General features: G+C 40.7%; 1 protein-coding gene across 9 annotated transcripts in view; it reads right to left on the bottom strand.

The window, feature by feature from the left end:
• The window catches only part of lrrc7 (leucine rich repeat containing 7), a 72,857-nt gene that overhangs the window by 24,345 nt on the left and 29,707 nt on the right, over positions 1-18,805 (bottom strand). For 8 of the 9 annotated variants that reach the window (XM_085774983.1, XM_085774982.1, XM_085774986.1 and 5 more), the window contains exons 2-18: positions 17,051-17,253; positions 13,184-13,301; positions 12,754-12,832; positions 11,820-11,909; positions 11,408-11,464; positions 9,887-9,950; positions 9,163-9,237; positions 8,917-9,061; positions 7,962-8,034; positions 7,659-7,676; positions 3,852-3,981; positions 3,104-3,219; positions 2,810-2,879; positions 1,349-1,448; positions 1,062-1,186; positions 452-706; positions 143-265 (exon numbers count right to left, since the gene is read on the bottom strand). In XM_085774983.1, coding sequence (XP_085631109.1) covers positions 143-265; positions 452-706; positions 1,062-1,186; positions 1,349-1,448; positions 2,810-2,879; positions 3,104-3,219; positions 3,852-3,981; positions 7,659-7,676; positions 7,962-8,034; positions 8,917-9,061; positions 9,163-9,237; positions 9,887-9,950; positions 11,408-11,464; positions 11,820-11,909; positions 12,754-12,832; positions 13,184-13,301; positions 17,051-17,253 — 1,841 coding nt within the window. The remainder of the gene's footprint in view (positions 1-142; positions 266-451; positions 707-1,061; positions 1,187-1,348; positions 1,449-2,809; positions 2,880-3,103; positions 3,220-3,851; positions 3,982-7,658; positions 7,677-7,961; positions 8,035-8,916; positions 9,062-9,162; positions 9,238-9,886; positions 9,951-11,407; positions 11,465-11,819; positions 11,910-12,753; positions 12,833-13,183; positions 13,302-17,050; positions 17,254-18,805) is intronic. The other variant, XM_085774991.1, reaches the window with a different exon arrangement.

Here is an 18,805-nt window from a genome sequence, read left to right as displayed (position 1 = left end):
ATTTTTATATACAGTACATTTAATTGTTATGCTTATTAGTCTAAAAAACAAACAAACAAACAAAAAAATAAATAAATACAGTACTACATTCCCTTAACATTAATTTCACTGTACGAGGTAAATGAAGAGTTAAAGGGCAAACCTCTGAACTCTCTGTCAGGTCCTCTTTGTCTTTCCTCTTGGGAATGTCGATGCCAGAGTTATGCATTGATCCCTGATCCATTAGCTGAGACTGAGAGAAGTCCTGCATCTCTCTGTCTGTCACCTGGCAAACGCACAGATGATGAATTTCAGCAGCAGTACAGATCAGATCATTTGTGTTCCCTGTCATCTTCCCTGGCCAAACGCTACACCTAACACTTGCAAGAAGGGGGCGGAGGGATGCATCATGTTTATGGGTCTGTATGTGTGTGTATGTGTGTCTGTGTGTGTGTATGTGTGTATGTCCTACCTCTTTGGGCGGTAGGGGCCATGGTGGCTCGTACTGTTCTTTGCTGAGGTGTGTGTGTTCCATGTTGGTTCCCGCTGAGGTGGCAGTGCCTGTGCTCAGCTGGTGCTGGTGCTGGTGCTGGTGTTGGTGCTGGTGCTGGTGCTGGTGCCCGTGTCCGGCGTGCACGCTTTTGCCCACGAGGCTTTGCACTGACTTGACCATGTTCTTAAGGTCCTCAGGGTAAGGTGTTGGGTAGCGCTTTAGGTTGATCTCCACCTGCAAAGATCACAATACGTTTTAAGTATATATGCAAATAAAAGGACCAAAAGAAGCATTATGAGTGAGTGAAAATACCACAAAATAATCATAAATGGTATTAATAGGTTCCTTTCGCCCATGTCTTTTTGATTGTATAGTTTTTGTTTCTATTTTGCTACTTTCATCACACATTTATACTTTTCTCCTCCCCTTGCTTAGACATTGTTACGGTGGCACTGCCATCCATCCACAGAGGGACATACGTATTCAACACAGCTGTTCATTGTCTGAATTAATAGTTCAAATCTGGAAAATTTGATATTATTTAAAGAGATGAAGGGCGAAGGACAGGGAGAGAGAGGAAAGAGCTGACCTTGACCTTCCCAGAGTTGTCCTCCTCTTCTTTCTTGTCCTCAAAGTCGAAGGCCACTGTCATCCTCTGTTGTCTCTGCTCCTCCCACAGGGTCGGATTAAAGCTGTCGCTGTCTGACTGGTAATCTGTACGTACATACACACCCACACACAAAAGAGACACGAACAACACAACAAAGATAGAATTAAAACTTCTATTACTATTACTTTTATACTGTAAATCTGTATCTGATTCTCTCTCTCACATACACACACACACACATACAGACACACACACACGGTTTATACCCTCATCATGTCGCGGTTGCTGAGGAAACATGTAATTGGTCAAAACCTTCTGTTTGGTTTCTGGGTGGGCTTCTGTCTGCAGAGGGATCAGAGCCTTGGACTGCAAACACAGACACAGACACATTAGTATATATTAGTATTCTAATGGCCACTTTCATCGATCAGTTTCGTTTCCTAATTCCTAATCTAAAACTAATCCGACCACTGCTCTTAAAACAAAGATTTGTGCTCATTGATTGTTTATTCAAATGTCTCATGTTGAGGAAATTTCCGTTTATTCAGGACGTGACTAGAAATGAAACTCGTCCAGTATTAATGTAAATCGCTTGGAAAGAATTTGCAAATCAATTTCGCCAACAAGGAAAATGAATTGCAAAGAGAGAGAAACTGTCTCTCTTTTAAGATTTGGATAACAAATTGAATTTTTCTACTTCATCAATGTGACACAGCCTTGATAAATAAACTGTCAAGACGCTCTTTAATTTGCATGTTCGGCTTGTAAAAAAAAAAGAAAGAATTGAGTCATGTCTATTGAAACGGTAACGTGATGTAAATGGAAATGTTACTGCACACATAAAGCTGCATTTAAAATGTATTAACCAAGAGACTTTTCTACATTTCTACTTTGGCATATGAATTAAAGAAAAGCTACACACCAAACCAATCCAGCTCAGACAATATAACGTCAACTTCAGTGGAATCTGTATCTTTCAAACTGTCTGCGTTGCCGGTTGTGATGCAAGAAATGGCAGATGCAAATACAAACAAGACTGATCGGAGATTGAATTACGAGGCAGAATCAGCACACAGAAGTGCCAATTTTAAATGTAAATGTGAGACTCCACTGCCATTTTACAAATTGCATTAGAATTTTAAATTTGCTGTCTTCTGTTTTAGATCAACAGGAATCCAGTGGGGCTGTGACTTTATTATCATCAACAACTTTGATTAAACTTTAAACGTTATGTGGGATAGTCTCATATTTTGACTCACAGTGTGGTCATCAAACTTGCATTCTCATCGTTAAGCAAAAATCTCATGTATGTGAATTGTTTTTAAAATTTCATATTTTCTAAATAAATATTTTCCCTGTGACAGTGAATGCGGTGTTGTTAGTGTCCATTGAAGGTGTTTCAGGCACTAGTTTTGATTTCTGTGGTGCTCTGATTGGCTAACTGGGCCAAAGCTCTGTGTAAATGCAGTGAATTAATAAATATTACAGCAGAAGGCCTCACGTGAATTACCGCAAGGCTTTTAATATAAAACAGATCCAGGATGTGTTGAGTTTGCATTAACAGCAAGTCGAGGCGTCAGTAAACAGACCCATAAAAACAGGCCTGGTAATCTGATTAATTCATTGATAGTGTCGAGCGTTTGTGCTGCAGACTCGCGAGCACGTACAGACTCTGTGAGCGTGAGTGTGGGAGGAGGAGGAGAAAGAAAAAGAGAAAGAAAAGATACCTGATTGTCAGAAAGCCACAGAGCTGCCAGGTCCTTCAGCTTAGTAAAGGTAAACGGCAGATTCTTTAACCTGAGAGAGACAGAGGGAGAGAGAGAGAGAGTGAGAAAGAAAGAAAAGAGAGATGTTTCTTCTGCCCACGCACTGTACAGCCTGCAGAGCGCGTAACCATGGCAACACACTCACCCATTCCCATGGTAACAGCGGGCGGTGAGAGCAGCTACAGACCCCGAACAGCCATTGATGAAAATGTAGCCTACATACATGAGAGTGGGCGTGTTGTGTGCTGCTTGTACCTGTTGTCACTAAGGTTGAGCACTCGTAGTTTGGTCATCTGTCCGATCTCATCGGGGAGAAACTCCAGCTTGTTGGACCGGAGAGACATTACCGTCACGTTCTTACAGTTGCCGATCTGAAATACACACACACACACACACAATCCATCAGATCTCATCACAATGGCGTCTAATGCTGCATTAGATCAGCGACATGAGGGACACCTTTTAACAAGCTACATTTTAATACCATGAAAGAATAATAATAGGGCTGCATTTTAAAAATTCACTCAGCGTGAATGTCTAATCTGTAAAATGTCAGGACACTGGTGATCACAATTACACAAGAGCTGAAGGTGACACCTCTAATTGCTTATTTTGTCTGATGAGCGGTAGGAAACAATAAGAGACACTATTTACTGTCAGAAGAAGCAAAGGAGAGCAGCAATTTTGAACAATTAAGAAGCTGGAAGTGTGTGAGTGTCATTTCTTCAGGTGATACATTATATTATCTATCAGAAGTGTTGCCTATGAATTTTCTGTGGATCAGCAAATCAGCTGAGCAGAGTGAACTCTCCGCAAGGAGCAAATGCTTTTCACAGCAAAGCAGTGACACAATGGGAAGACACTTAAAACTCTGCTGCTCTGCATGATAAAGGCATGAAGGATACTGATAAGGAAATTAATTAATCTCTCTAATGCTTTATTTCTGAATAATACTATCTCTGCCGGCGTAGGCAAGTGTTCCTGATGGGTTTGATCTCCTCACCTCCCGGGGCAGCTCTGCGAGGAAGTTCTCATCGGCAGCGAAGGTCCTCAGGCTGTGCAGGTAGCCGACGGTGGGAGGCAACGACTCCAACTCATTACAACTACAGTCCAACTCCTCCAACAGAGACAGACTGGAGTGGAAGGAACAGAAGCAGAGAGGAAGACAGAGAGGATTTCATTCTACAGGCTGCAGAACCTCTGCTGCAACATCTAACTACTTAGATAAGAGGTTTTAAAGAATAACGATGGCGCCACTCTTGATTTTTCTTATTGTCAATTAATGCTGTGAAAAGAATGAAAACCAAGGATGAGTTGGTCCAACATCAGGTAGCTACAGTCTGTGTGGCCAAAGGCTGATTTATCTCGTAGCTCTGCACCATCCGGCTCCACTTTTTTAATCTAATATCTGTTACAAAACACATGAATGAGCCCCTCTGTTGCACTGGGTGGCATGTTGCTTCATTAACATGAACACAGGCTCTGTAGTTTATTTTTAGTCCATCCTACATATGCCATCCTGCTGCAGTAAAATGCTCATCAGTGCACAAAACGTGTATTAATGTAGAGCTGAAAATAGTCCCTCAACATATGCACTATTTACTCCAATTTTATGAGTGTTTGCTAAAAACTTAAGTGCCCAGCTGTTCAAGGAAATTACTGAGCCTTAAACTTTATGTTTGACCTTCTTCTCAAGATGTATATCCTCACTGGGAATGAATGATTGAGCTCGACAAGGCAAGGATGTCAGAAAGTGAGCAGAGACGGACGAACGTTTGAGGTTTGTTGACAATAATAAAAAGTACAAAATGACGCCAGCTTTATTCTTTAACGTGTTACGATGAGAAGGAAAAGTCTCTTAATACAGCAGCGATAACTTAGATGTAGAGTGTTGCGAGAAGGAAAAGATCGTCACATTGAAGAATCAGTAAGTAAATCAATTAAGAGACAGCCAATCAATCAAACTTAGTCTGGTGTTACCTGCATAAATTTGATTTTTAATTTGATGAACACCCATCTGCATGCCTGAAATTCTTCAACCTGGATCTCAACTTCTCCACTTCACTGAGATTCACAGCAGCAACATCCACAGCAGGCCCTCCACAGCACAGCCTGACCCCCGCCTCCCTTGACTGCTATCATTGGCCTAGCAGTGCGCTAACAGCGGGCTAATGCTAATGAGACAACAATTCTACATTAATGTACTGTCACTGTTAACATTGCATTAGCCTGCTATTATTATTCCCAATGGACCAGACCATCTGGGCCACCATACGGTCTGACAGGGAAGAGAGAGGGAGAGAGGAGCAGAGCAGAGGAGAAGAGTTTCTTATCCTTTATGTAGATGGAAGTCACTGTTACATTTCCCCTGGTTTATTATCTCTTTCTGCGTTGTCTGTGCTCCTGATTAAAACTGAAAATAACACCTATGTCTCCCACAAATACATACAGTAAGAGTTGAATGTGTCACATTTGACTTTAGCTGCAATCTGCCAACCAGCTCCACAGTTCATTTTAGGATTTTTTAGGACTAGTGTGTAGGATTTACAGTAGTTGTATCTAGTCATGAGGTTGCAGATGGCAACAAACTGAATAACTCTCCCATAAAACCTCCCTTTCCAAGTGTGTAGGAGAGCTTATGGTGGCCTACAGGTATGTAATAAATGTAAAAATACAGAGGGCCATCTCTGTAACGCCAGTGTTCAGACTGTCTGTGCTCTATAGAGGAGAACCTGCTTCCTGTATAGATACAAAAGTCGTCCTCTAATTTCTAAGCTAACCAAAATACATCAATTCTGAGTTCCAGGTTATTATATAATAATGAAAACATAATAATGCATATTATTTTCCATTTCTTCAAATAGAGCCCCCTAAATCCTACACATTGGTCCTCTTGGTCCCCTCTGGTTGAGAGCTACTCCTATTCAGGATTGTTTCATCCACTGCGTGGGAGACGGTCCCTGAAGCTCCCAGAGAAAAGTGCTGGGAAGTGGCTGTGTGCTGCTCTTAACCAGACGCACATTTACAAAAGCACATAGTTAGTCCTCATCCTTGATGTCACCTCTATCGCTGAATCTAAAAAAGAAAGGTGTTTGAGAACAGCTGTTATAAAGCATAAATATAAACTTTCTGACGCTTGTTGACGTTTGTTTTCGAGTGTGTAATCGGCTCATCGTTGCCTCTTGTGGCCATTGGGTTTTTAAAAAATGGCAATTGTTCTCACCAGAGTTGAGCCTACTGCTGCTTGGTGCATCCCAACGAGGCTTTAATGGCAGTGTGTTCAAATAACACTTGAAAAGACTTCAACGATGAGGACTAACTTGGTCTCTCATACACACAGAATATGAGAAGCACACAGTCGCTCCTCCAGCACAGAACCAAACGAGGCCAGATTAGAGTATCAACTAAATGAGCAAAAAACGTTTTTAAACTGTGGCCGTGGCCTCGCAGTTGCAGCTTTAAGTTCAACAATTAAAACTGACACATAAACTGGCACGTACTGTATGTAGTCACTGGGAGAAACTTTCCACATTTGAGTATATATATACTGTATATATATACACAGTATGTATAGCTATCCATCCATCTGTAGGGTGACAGGTTGTAATAGTTATAAAGTCACAGCCCTAAAAGAGTAACTGAAGTTTAAAATTACATGTATGAATAGAGAAACATAGAGTAACTTAACTTCTATTATATATTTATATTACTCTTTGTAAGCGTACATTATTATATAGCATCCTTTTGTAACTATGCATCTTGATTTGCATTTACACACATTCTTTACAGCTTTCATCATAGCGCAAAAAAAAAAAACTTATTCGGGAATAGAGAATTGTCCATCGAAGACACAGAGGGGAAGTTAAGGGATCACATTCAGAATTATTAGTTAAACACGACTACTGAGGTAAGAAAAGGATATCATATGGTATTATCAGAGGGGAAGTCATGGGTCTACAGTTCTACTTATTGAGGCTAAAATCTGGGACTTGTTCAGGAAGACAAAATGTTTTTGCAGCGTTCAGATACAAATTCATTGCAAAGAATTTTTACATTAATGTCAAATAGAATGTCGATGATCAATCTTTTTGACATGTAATCCATCACAGTTATCCGATTTGTGTTTATTCAAAATAGCTATTCAAGTGTTAATAGGAGAAAAAAAAGGAACTAAATCTATTTATTCTTATGCAAACTAATGTAACTTCATGTTTCTGTTGCTACAGGTTTTGTTTTTCTCATTAACCCTGGAGTTAAACAAAATAAAAAAGTCCTTATTTACAATCTGCAATAAGAGCAGAGTTTTATGTTCATAAGTAATGAAATCTGAGTGTGTTTCCTTTCAGAGATGTTTCTGCTTCATTCAACAAATATTCCTTTTTTCTTTTTCAAAAGCAACTAATCTGATTACTCTGATTGAATCTGGACTGTGATGGATTATAATAAGAATTTCTCATAATCAAATTACTATAATCTTTTTACATGCAATCATTTCTGTCTGAACCCTGTAGGTTTTTTACCAGGGCTGTGTTCGAGTACATTTACTGTTACAGATGTAGATTTTATTCAAACATTATGTCCAAATATTGAACAGATTTGAGAAACGAACATTAAGAAAACAGAACATTATCATTTCATGCCTTCAAAACCCGAAATTAAGTTTATGTTTGCATGTAATTTGCATGAATACAAGATGTTTCCCACATTGATAGCATGTGGTCTCAAGCTTGGATGTTTGTATCTGCAACGCAGTTGAACATCTATCTGTCTCTGAACGCACCCCTGGATCCAGGAGGCTAATGTTACTCACCCTTGCTTGGGCTTCGCACTAATGCCACAGCAGCGCAGCAAACACAACACACAGAACCCCCCCCCCAATCATCAGCCAGCATTACAACACAGCAACTAACAGTAATAAACAAGGAGAACAACAACCCACCAAAGATAAACAGTCCCCTGCTGACAACGTCTAATCTGATACAAGATACTGCTGAAGGTGAAAACTAAAGTCTACACAAGGCTTTATGATTCCATTTGTGCTGCATGTGTACTTGTGTGTGTGTGTGTGTGTGTGTGTGTGTGTGTGTGTGTGTGTAGAGGAGGGGTTTCTTACCTCCCAATGGTGTTAGGCAGTGAGGTCAGCTGGTTGTCATCTACCTTCAGTGTTGTCAGCTTCTTCAACATTCCTGCACCAAATGCAAACACACATTCAATTTGACACAGCAACACAAACATGCACCAGTTATTTCCTCTACAAAGAAACATACACCGTGGGCTGACGTGCCATTTTTTTTAAGGGTAGATATAGAATAGATAGCGATAATCTATATTTCTCTTATGGTGAAAACATCCTGTGAAAAGAGCAAAACCAACACAATGAACTGATCCTTCTGACGAACAGCGCCTGTGGAGCTGAAGCCTGATATAGTAGCGTCTTCCTCTTTACCATAGAACTGTTGTCACAAACTATAAAAACACTCATCAGTGAGCCATACAGTTGCATTGGCTGACATGTTCCTTCATTACAATGAACACTATAGTTTATTTTGAGTCGATCCCACATACACCCTTCCTGCTGCCATAAATATTCGCCAGCAAACCAAATGCACATTACTCAGAGCCTGAAAATAGTCCCAAACAAATGCAAAACGCACTCCTGTTTGAGCATCGTTTGCCGGAAACTATACTCCCAGATGTTTTAGTCAATTACTTCACACTTTTTAAAAAAGGGAATCTATTTATATATGACCTGATTTAGATATTGGAGCTGTTGGAGCTCGGAGCCGATCGCCACAGGCAAGGTGGAGGGGTCAGGAAATTGTTGAGACATAGAGCGTATTACTTCTTTTTTTTCCCCCTTCAAATGGGATTTGTTGTAGGAAAAATACAGTAAAACACCATCCCTTAATATACTTTTCATTTGTCTGTGCTTTGTTGCTGCCACCACTCTCACCTGGGATCTGCCCAGTACAACTGCTGCTGTCTAACCCCATTAGGAATTAAACAGGTGGTGATTTAGATGCTTTGCTAAAGCTTCATCAACTTTGTGTGTATATACGTGTGTGTACCTATAGAGTCAGGGAGGTGCTGCAGCATATTGGAGGATAGTAGCAGGTCCTCTAAGGCCTCACAGCCTGAAATGTCCGTGTCCAACGTTTCAATCCGATTCTTCGCTAAGTCCAAGTATCGCAACTGACGAAGTTTCCCTATTGACTGCGAGGAGAGAAAGAGATAGATGAATGAAAAAGACAGAAGAGCAAAACGATGTAAAAGAGAGCAACATCTGCAGTGCAGCGTTATTCATATGTTCTTACCCCTGGTATAGACTGTAGAGAGTTGTTATCCAGCCACAGCTCCTTTAAGTTGTGGATTTGTTCCAACACCTCTGGCTAACATGTAAAAACAGAGGAAACCACAGTAACTTACACTGATCACACACTTTTATTTCACACGCAAACAGACAGTACAAATGTCGTGAACACGCTTGGATCCAAAAAAAATGGTGCTTTGGTGGGTCCAGAGACTTCCCACTTTGATTTAACTGTTGGCAGAGTGGGTGAGACTGGCAGTCGCTCCCTCCAAGCTTTCTATCTCTTGGCAGCAAGTAAAGCGTGCAGCCAACTCACTCCTGTCACAGTCGACTTCCTGTCTGACCCTGATGTCACATCCTACCATCCTCTATCCAGCCCTCTCTTCCTCCACCATGTCACTGTGTCCCACTTCCGAGGTCCAGCTGAACCTGTGCCTCCTCCTCCTTCGAGGAGACGCTCTACAGATGATTCACCATATGCTGCACTGGGTCCGCAAATGTGAACTTTAAAGGAGGTGGCCCCAGAAATGGGACACAGCATCTGTGTTACAGACTCTTCTCTGACTTTGGACCTCCTTCTCTTCTCCTTCTTCGTTTCCGTGCGCATTTCTTTACAAACTGGTAGGTGCAAACATTAGATTGATAAAATATTATTGCCTGAGCTTACTGTGCTCATATAGGATTAATGTTAATGTATACTGTACATAGTTGGCGACAACCATTCTCACCATGTCAGAGAATTCGTTGCTACCCAGATCCAACCTCTCCAACTGTGTCAGTCTGTGGATGGACCTGAGAGGATAAAGTACATTGATTACTACAGATGCTACATATGCAAATTCTACACTTTTTAAATACACAAAGGGCACATTATTCTGTTTTCCCTTATTCAAGATATTACTTACTGGCCACTAGCCTTTTCACACAGATAAAAAAATAAAAAAATAAATAAAATAAAACTTTTAATACCACAGTTCAATGGGTAGTGATGTTTACTTAAGTGTCAGAGCTCCTTTTTCAGATTTGCTGTTATTTCAGCACAGTCCTGCTCTTCGTTGCTCTAGTACAGGGGTACTCAAATACATTTTTCGAAGGGCCAGAATTTTTCTTAACAGACACCTTGGGGGCCGCACATTCAAATAGGCCTAGATTGAAATTAAATTCACCTTTTTCGTCTAATAATTTAAATATTTTTTATTTTACTTGTAAACACATAATTTTTATTTATACACTTCATGGTGTTTTGTATGATATAAAATGAAAAATCTTGACATTGTCATATCATCATTTACATATCATGCTGGAGCTTTACACTGCTGACTTGTATCCTCAGACATGCCCTGTGATTTTCAGCTTAAATATGAAAGGAGGCTGACCATCACAGGACATGTCTGACTCTGTTCTGAGGATACAAGTCATTGGTCCTGAAATGTGTTTCTCTTCTATAATACACATTCTACATCTCGGAGGCGACGTCTTTCCACACACGTGCATTGAATGGGTTTGAGCGCGCGCAAAAGACGCTTCATCTGAACGGCCCCCCATGTATGATGCACACACAGTTGAACCAAGACGGCGGTGAAAATCACCCACGGTCTCTGCAGACAGGCAGGGAAAACCCTGCAGTCCAGCCCGCTCCCCAAACACTCGCGCATGGTGATTTGGGTTCGTCAGCGTTTCTGTATCCCAGTGCAGCGCCTCACAGGCACACACAAACGCTGCGCACATGTTTCTATGTCCCAGCGCATTGACTTACAGGCGCACGGAGCCCGAGAAATACAGTATACAGTAATATGTAATGCGGCCCACGGGCCGCCTATTGAGTACCGCTGCTCTAGTAAGTTGATTACAATTAGCTTTAATTTGGATATGTGTCAAAATATCTCCTACCTGTTCATTATGGAGCAGTTCTGCCATTTACTGTAAACCAGCTGAAGTACCATAAGGATTATGCACTGGTGGTCATATACAGTAAATTAGTATTGGTATTAGCACTTTATCAATCAGTTTTAATTGGCTACAAATTCAGCCACATTACAGTGAACAGGAAACAGGCAGAACATGTTCCTGCTCTAATAGGAACACCTGCCAGGGGATAAATATAGTTTTAGTCTGGACGCCTGGGAAGGCAAGGATACACTCCGAAATATCATGAAGCATCTGTGTCCATGTGTGTGTTGCAACTCTCTTTATTTCTGACACATTTGTATGCACAAACACCCACAGACACATATGGCGCTTTGTCTTACTTTGGCATGGTTTTCAGGTGGTTCTCTCTCAGCTCAAGGATCCGTAGTTTGGAGAGTCTGAAAAACAGAAGGCACAGAAACCAAAACTTAACTTACTGTATTAATTCTCTACATGAAATGCAACAAATGTTACTTGGAAAGTCAAGAAAGGCCACAATTAGAAAACACAGACTGCAATCAGTGAAACAGTGTCAAACCTGTTCCCTGATCAATGATGATAAAGATCCTAGTAAAAGTAATTTACAAATATTTCTCATAAATATTCTTTCACATAAGAGACTTTTAAATAAGGCACATTGATGCCTGTGATATGTATTAAAAAAAAACAAAAAAACAACCAATCCAACACACTAATACCCATGATGCTCACATATGCCCTCACAAATGAAGACACACTGATGCATCCGTTTACCTGCCAAAGTTAGCCGGCAGATACTCCAGGAAGGCATCGTTTAAGAAGAGCTGGGTCAGATTCAGGAGCTGCGTAAAACCATCTGGGAGTCTGGGAGAGGGAGAGAGAGAGTGGGAAAAAAGAAAGAAAGAAGGTTTACAAAAGAGGGATAAGAAAGTGAAAAGGAGAATGTGTGTCCTTGAAGGGCCTCGGTGGAATAAAAACATGGACAACGCTCCCATAACAAGCCCTGCAGAACAGCTAGCTGCTGTTAGCCTGCAGATGACTCATCTCTTACACACACACACAAACATGCGTGTGTGAGCGTGCGCTTTCACACACACACATACACACAAACACACGTATAAGGAAAGGAAGCGCCTCCGTCTGCAGTACAGTGTGTGGTTGAGTCTAGTTGTGCTTCCTGGACATTACACCGGTGTTAGGAAAACAACAATTACTAGCATTACACCTGATGCTCCAGTGGCTTTGCAGCAGAAAAGTAAACACCAGCACTCGACTGTCGTACTGTCCTCGTATCTTCGCTGCGGATCAGGCCAACGCGATGTGAACACAGGGATTGTATGGTGGTGTGGAGTCAGTGGACGCAGCCAGCTCCTCTGTGGTGTTTTGAACACGTCAGCAACTCTCACACAAACACCGTCCATTAGATCATGAACTGAGACCTGGTTCATAGAAACTGGTTGATAAAACCTCTCTCAGTGAAAGCACTAATTCAATTTAGCCAATTTTTAAATTTTTTGAAAGATGATTATTTATAGGATAATACAAGTGTTTTCTTCAGAAGCTGCACACTCCCTATTTTTAATATCATTATCATATCTATTGGCATCACTGAATGTCAATCCTGCAGCTATTCACATTTGCTGGTATTCAGTAGAGCTTCAACGCTGTAGAGAAATGTGTTATCAGTGAGCTGTTGTTAGCGTCTTACTTGGTGATAGGGTTGACACTGGCCTCCACCACAGACAGACCTTTACAGCATTTTATATTATCTGGAAACTCCTGGATACCTGTTCAGAGGGACAAATGGATTTGGTGATGATATAGTAACATTTGATTAATTTGATAAATAATAAAATATTTTTGAAAATCAATTTATCAGTGGTTAAACTAACTAACTAACTAACTAATGATGTCTTCTAGATCTGCTCCCCTTCTTTTATCATCACTTGGCTCCATACTGTATACTACATCAGATTGTAATTACAGTTTTATGCAAATAGACAATTAGCAAAGAAGATAACCTCCAAGTATATCAATGCAATCAGCAGTTGAGAGTGCAGGTAACTTTGCAGCGAGCTTTAACTTTGCTTAGTTGTTTCAGGTTTGTTGCAGTTGGGCGAGTTTCAGCAACATTTTACCATTTTTACTGATGTCCAGCTCTTTGAGGTTAACCAGGCTGGCAATGGTGGTGGGCAGGTTGGACAGGTCGTTATCAGGCATGCTCAGCTTCTTCAAGGCCTGGCAGTTGAAGAGTTGCTATGGGAACACAGAGGGACAAAACAAAGGAATATTATAGTCTGTTGGCAAATTCACACACACACACACAGACCTTTAACAGAAAGGTACAAAAGCACGGGAAGCAGGGAAGTCCGCTGCTGGAGGCATGTGCGATTTAATGTTGTGGAAAAGCAGTGCAATTTTAGCTGCCTTTTTCTATGAATAATGCAGAATTAATCTCCTCCATATGACGGCCCCTAAGGACAAAACGCATACTAGAGCGAAAGCAACAGCATTCAGAGAAATGTGCCCTAAAATCTAAAATTGAAAAATACTGCAAATGCCACAAATCAGACTTGCAAAAAGTGCTGAGAATTCAGAAATTCAGAAAATATTAAAAACACACGACAGACAGAGGCACGGATATTAAAGGAAAATGCTACAAACACTTAAATACATTCAAAAATGAAGAGAGGGAATAGTTAAAGCTTTCCCATTAAGGCTCTTCAGATAACAGGGATTAGCTCAAAGTCCACCTACAGACTTCTTACAAAGCTTTCAGTTGCTCAGTTTCATAAATCCAAGATCAAGAAGAAAAACTGTGAATATTTTTTCCAAACGAGCAGCAACTGGTAAACAAATTAAGTATTGATTTGTAACTGAATTTCCATTTGCATTTGCATTTGCATATTCATACACGCTTGCATCTCCCATATATAAGACGATGCCATGTCATCGTGTTCGGCTGCGTATTCAGTTTTCAACAATGAATGTGAAAAATTCAATTATGAAAAACTGCTGTGCAAACGCCTCCGGTTGCAGGTGAGATCATTTTCATGTATTGTCAGTTAATTTTTTTGCCAATCTTTCAGTCATGGATTTCTGTATCAACTTCAGCAAAGCGCTGTGTTTGCTTTGTCTCACAGCAGCATGTCAGCATCCACAGCAATCTCATTATCTATTGTAAATAGATCCTGATACAGAATCTTCCCTGTACTACAAAGCCAAACTCCTTGATGTAGCAGCTCCTTGTCTCAAACATCACATCAGGGCTTCTTGGTTCAGACCACAACACTGAACTAAAAAAAGGTTGAACCACAAAAATAATAATTAACCTTATATCATGATGACTGCCCACACATTTTAAATGAAAGTCATTTAAACAGTATGCTAAGCCTGACTAAAATAATCTCATAAGATATTGTTACTATGACATTTCCCTTCACAGACAGAGAGAATTAAATATATTAAACTACACTGAGAGCTTCTTAATACCACAGTCTTGTCAGCACAGGTGGAGCATCACCTGGGGAAGAGGTGTCACAATAAGAATATGAATCACTTTTGGTGTCTGCTGAGCAGATCAGCTAAATTATATCCTCAGTGTTACGCAGTGGGTGGCGTGACATCTGCACAGGGTAAACACTGGAGATCTCCTACCTGCCAGAAAACATGAATAAGCCACTGTTTTTCTTTGTCAGTGTTCTCTTAACTCGTCTTAAAGTTTATGTTGGTAGGAAGTCACTAAGGAAAACACTTTGATAATGTGAAATGATCTGATTCTGTTACTGTAGGTTGTAAGTTGTACTCTCATGCCAAGTGTTACCCAGACGTCATCCACTGAATGTGTTTTTTGTCCACAAAAATCCAATTTTCTAATGTGAGGTTTTCTCATAATTACAACAAGCATATGCTCACTCACATTAATTCCCACGGGCACTTCAGAGTCCAGATCCTCTAACTTGTGTGTGTCTTTCAGTGAAAGGGATTCCAGGCAGACATTTATCAAAAACAAAAATCACAAGAGCAGAGGGAGGGCACAGAGCTGCACAGAGTGAAACAAGGGCAGGGCTGCTCTGTGCCCACAGGTCAGGCCAGACCACTATACTTAAACACACAATCACTTTCATACACACACACTTAAGGAGCTCTCCAGCCCACTTACATGAAGGCCAATCACTCTGGCAGCCTCAATAGCTCTTACACAATCTTGGCACACACATACATACACAGTATCAAGGCTGAGCATTTTTTTTTTTTTTTTTTTTTCTGTGTCAGTTGAATGCAAGTTTGGCCTGCCACTTACACCGCCCTATTAAAGCTGTGTCCATTCATGCGGGCTATATTTAGAAATCCAATTCAACATCTCTGTCATTTAAAACCCAGACAGGATATCAATAAAATGAGACAGGCCTCTAATAAACAGCACCTGTAATTCTCCTTGAAATATTGGAAGGGCATTTTGCCTCATTACAACTCGTGGAGTTTTCTCTGAAAGGCTGGGATCCCACTATGTGGCCCTGCTGCGGCCGGGAAGCAACCCCCTGTTTCCTGTCAGTCGGTGCCACTTTATCAGCCCCACTTTGCTAAAATGAAAGCACAACGATCCAATACAATAAATGCAATACAACCTAACTTTATACAGGTTTCAATATTCAGTGGTATAACTGGGGGAGATGAAATAATAGAAACACCTGTAAGCAGAGCAATACAACTACACCACTTTCATAAAGGATGGATTCACTGCAGAGCCGCTGTATTAAAATGCATTAGATTTAGCTACGAGTTGCGCCCTCAACTACGCCAGGTTAAAGGGATAGTTCAACATTTTGGCAAATTGGCCCATTGCCATAATCCCTATAGTCTTAGCAGTAGGTTCGTTACCTTTAATTGTCGGCGCAAGCTATTTTTAGAACGGCGGAGCAGAGCCGCAAGCTGCTCAGAGCTACGCTACGGCCAAGTTGTGACCTGCACATTCACCACGCTATGAGATAATAACGGAATGTTACAAGATGGAGTTGTTTCACAGGCAAATGCAGAGACTGCTTGCCGAAAAACTGCCCCCAACAGGAACACGCATCAGCGGTTTTGCATGAATTTACCGCAAAAACAACTTTGTCTCATAACGTTCCGTTATCTCATAGCGTGGTGAATGTGCAGGTCACAACTTGTCCACCAGAGCGTTTTGGAGTTGTTGGATTGTGTATTTGATGAGTTTGATGAGGGAAACCAAGAAATCCCATGAGCCTCCGTGTAGCTCTGAGCAGCTTGTGGCTCTGCTCTCCTCTGCTGTTCTAAAAACAGCTTGCACCGACAATTAAAGGTAATGAACTTACTTCTAAAACTGTAGGGGTTATGGCAATGGGCCAGTTTGCCAAAATGTTGAACCATCCCTTTAATAGTTAGCCTATGCCTCCACCAATCAGCCAAGCTGTAGGACATGACGTTGTTACAACCTTCCCAGTTACAGCACTGAATAATGGTCCAAAATGTTTCTGCTGAACATTATGATGTCACAGTGAAGTCGACCTTATAAAATGTAATCACTTCATCGTGTCATCCCATCAGTCACTTGTGTTAAATTGTGTCATAATTAGCTCATGAATTCTTGAGTTATCACAGTGACTCCAAGTTTTGCCATTTGTGCCAAATTTGAAGAGATTCCCTTGAGGAGGTCCTGATATATTTAAAAGGTCAAAACTGTGATTTTTTTGAGCACAGCAAATGTAAGAATTGTACTCTTGTATCTGGGTAAATGTTTGTACCAAATTTAAGGAAATTCCCTCACAGCGTTAACTTAGATATTGAGCTACTAAATCACAGGAAATTGTTCATCACTTGTCCCTACAGCCAGGAGGTGTGACCCCACACAAGGTCAGGGTTTTGCATATATCAGACTCGCACGATTACATATCATGTCTCCGAGCTTAGAGGGGAGACATAATGTAAGTGGGGTCAGAGGTTAAAGACGTTTGAGTGACAGCAGACAGCAGGGGGTCAGTAGTCACCTTGGGTAGCTCCTCAATCTGGTTGGCGTCCAGGTAGAGCTCCTCCAGAGTTCTCTCGAAGCTGAAGATTTCTTTGGGGACCTGCTGCAGGCTGCAGTGGGAGTAGTCCAACACCGAGATCACTTCCTCCTCACCACGGAAACAACGGCACGGCACCAGCCGGCCAATCAGCTTCCGCTTAGTGGTCATTTCCAGACACTGCACTGTGGAGGTAAGAGGAGAAGAGATGATAGATTAATTTCAGGGTATCTGCCACTCATTCACATCAACAACAGGCTCATTATATCTCCATCACCAGCTGCCAGGCTTTATTCACTGCAGAGACCATTGTTGGTTTGATCACTAAACGATAACAAAGGGTGTGAAATATAAAACTAGCATCAAATATGTTTCAGAGATTAAAATTCTCATGTGTGGGATTTTCTCTAAAATGTTTTGAAATCATTTTCGATCGTGGCCATGTGAGCTGCATTCATTCATGTTGACAGATTTCGTTGCTTGTGATGAGTGGTGTATTATAAAGATGCACAAAAGAATAAAAAACCTAGGGTGAAAAAAAATGAAAATGTGCAGGGAAACTTTGTGAGAGTTAATCTGTTTGAGGGTGGAACTGACACTGTTTATATGACTGCACACATCAGGGCTAAAGTGACACTGATCTGCTTTATCAGCTCATCAGTGGAGCTCTATGATCTGGCAAACAGCCCTGCGATTGACTGGCAACCTGTCCATGCTGCTTCCTGGCTCTCGCACATTTGGAGCTGGGATTAGCTCTAGAAATCACAGACTGAACAAAGTCTTTTCTCCACAAACTTTCCGTTTTAAATAATCTAGAAAATGTCACTGAACAAAAAGCATTTCCTGTGTGGTGATTTTCTCGGAATAAATGATTAATGCACGGTTTCTGATTTACCTCATGCCATCTCGTTTGTGTTGCTATCACAACACTGACAGCAACACAAAACATTAGAGGTGATGTATATTAAAAAATAAAACCTTCAACTCACAGCACCTTGCATGTGTACTGTCTTTGTTCCTCGTTGTTAGAAATATTCTAACTATTCTATCTGACACTACAGAACAATCTGGTGATCTAATACCTCCTTGTGTTGGCTTCTTGGGATTAAAAACTATGTTTAAATCACTTAATACAAACTCAGTTGAGGGACATTTTTACTCTGAGGTTAATAATAGTGCAGCACAGACAAGAGCTGCAACAACTGATCGATTAATCGAACAAAAAAACAATTATTAAATTAATCGTCAACTATTTTGATAATCGAATAATTGGTTTGAGCAGTTTTTTTAAGAAAAAAAAGTCTAAATTCTCTGATTTCAGCAATTTTAATGTTGAATATTTCAGTTTTTTTTGTTCCTTTACTGTATGACAATAAACTGAATATCTCTTTGGTTTGTGGACAAAACAAGGCATTTGAGGACGTCATCTTGTGGTTTGGGAAACACTGATTGACATTTTTCAACATTTTTTAACATTTTATTGATCAAACAACTGATCGATTAACGTAATCGTTTAAATAATCCACAGATTAATCGATAATGGAAATAATCGTTAGTTGCAGGCTTGCAGCCTAGCACAGACACAGGTTCACCTGACTCCACACTATACGTAAGAAACAAATGAGCATCCTTGTTCCTGTGTACGACCATGTTTTACTGGCACTACACAGAAAGAATGACAGCAACTGTTGCAGGACATATGGACCTGTGAGTGTTTTTTTTTAAATAGACCTACAG

Source organism: Trachurus japonicus, chromosome 4 (assembly GCF_045865225.1).
Source record: "Trachurus japonicus isolate A0001 chromosome 4, Traja_1.0".
NCBI lineage: Eukaryota > Metazoa > Chordata > Actinopteri > Carangiformes > Carangidae > Trachurus > Trachurus japonicus.
This window is presented reverse-complemented; position numbering and strand designations above follow the sequence as displayed.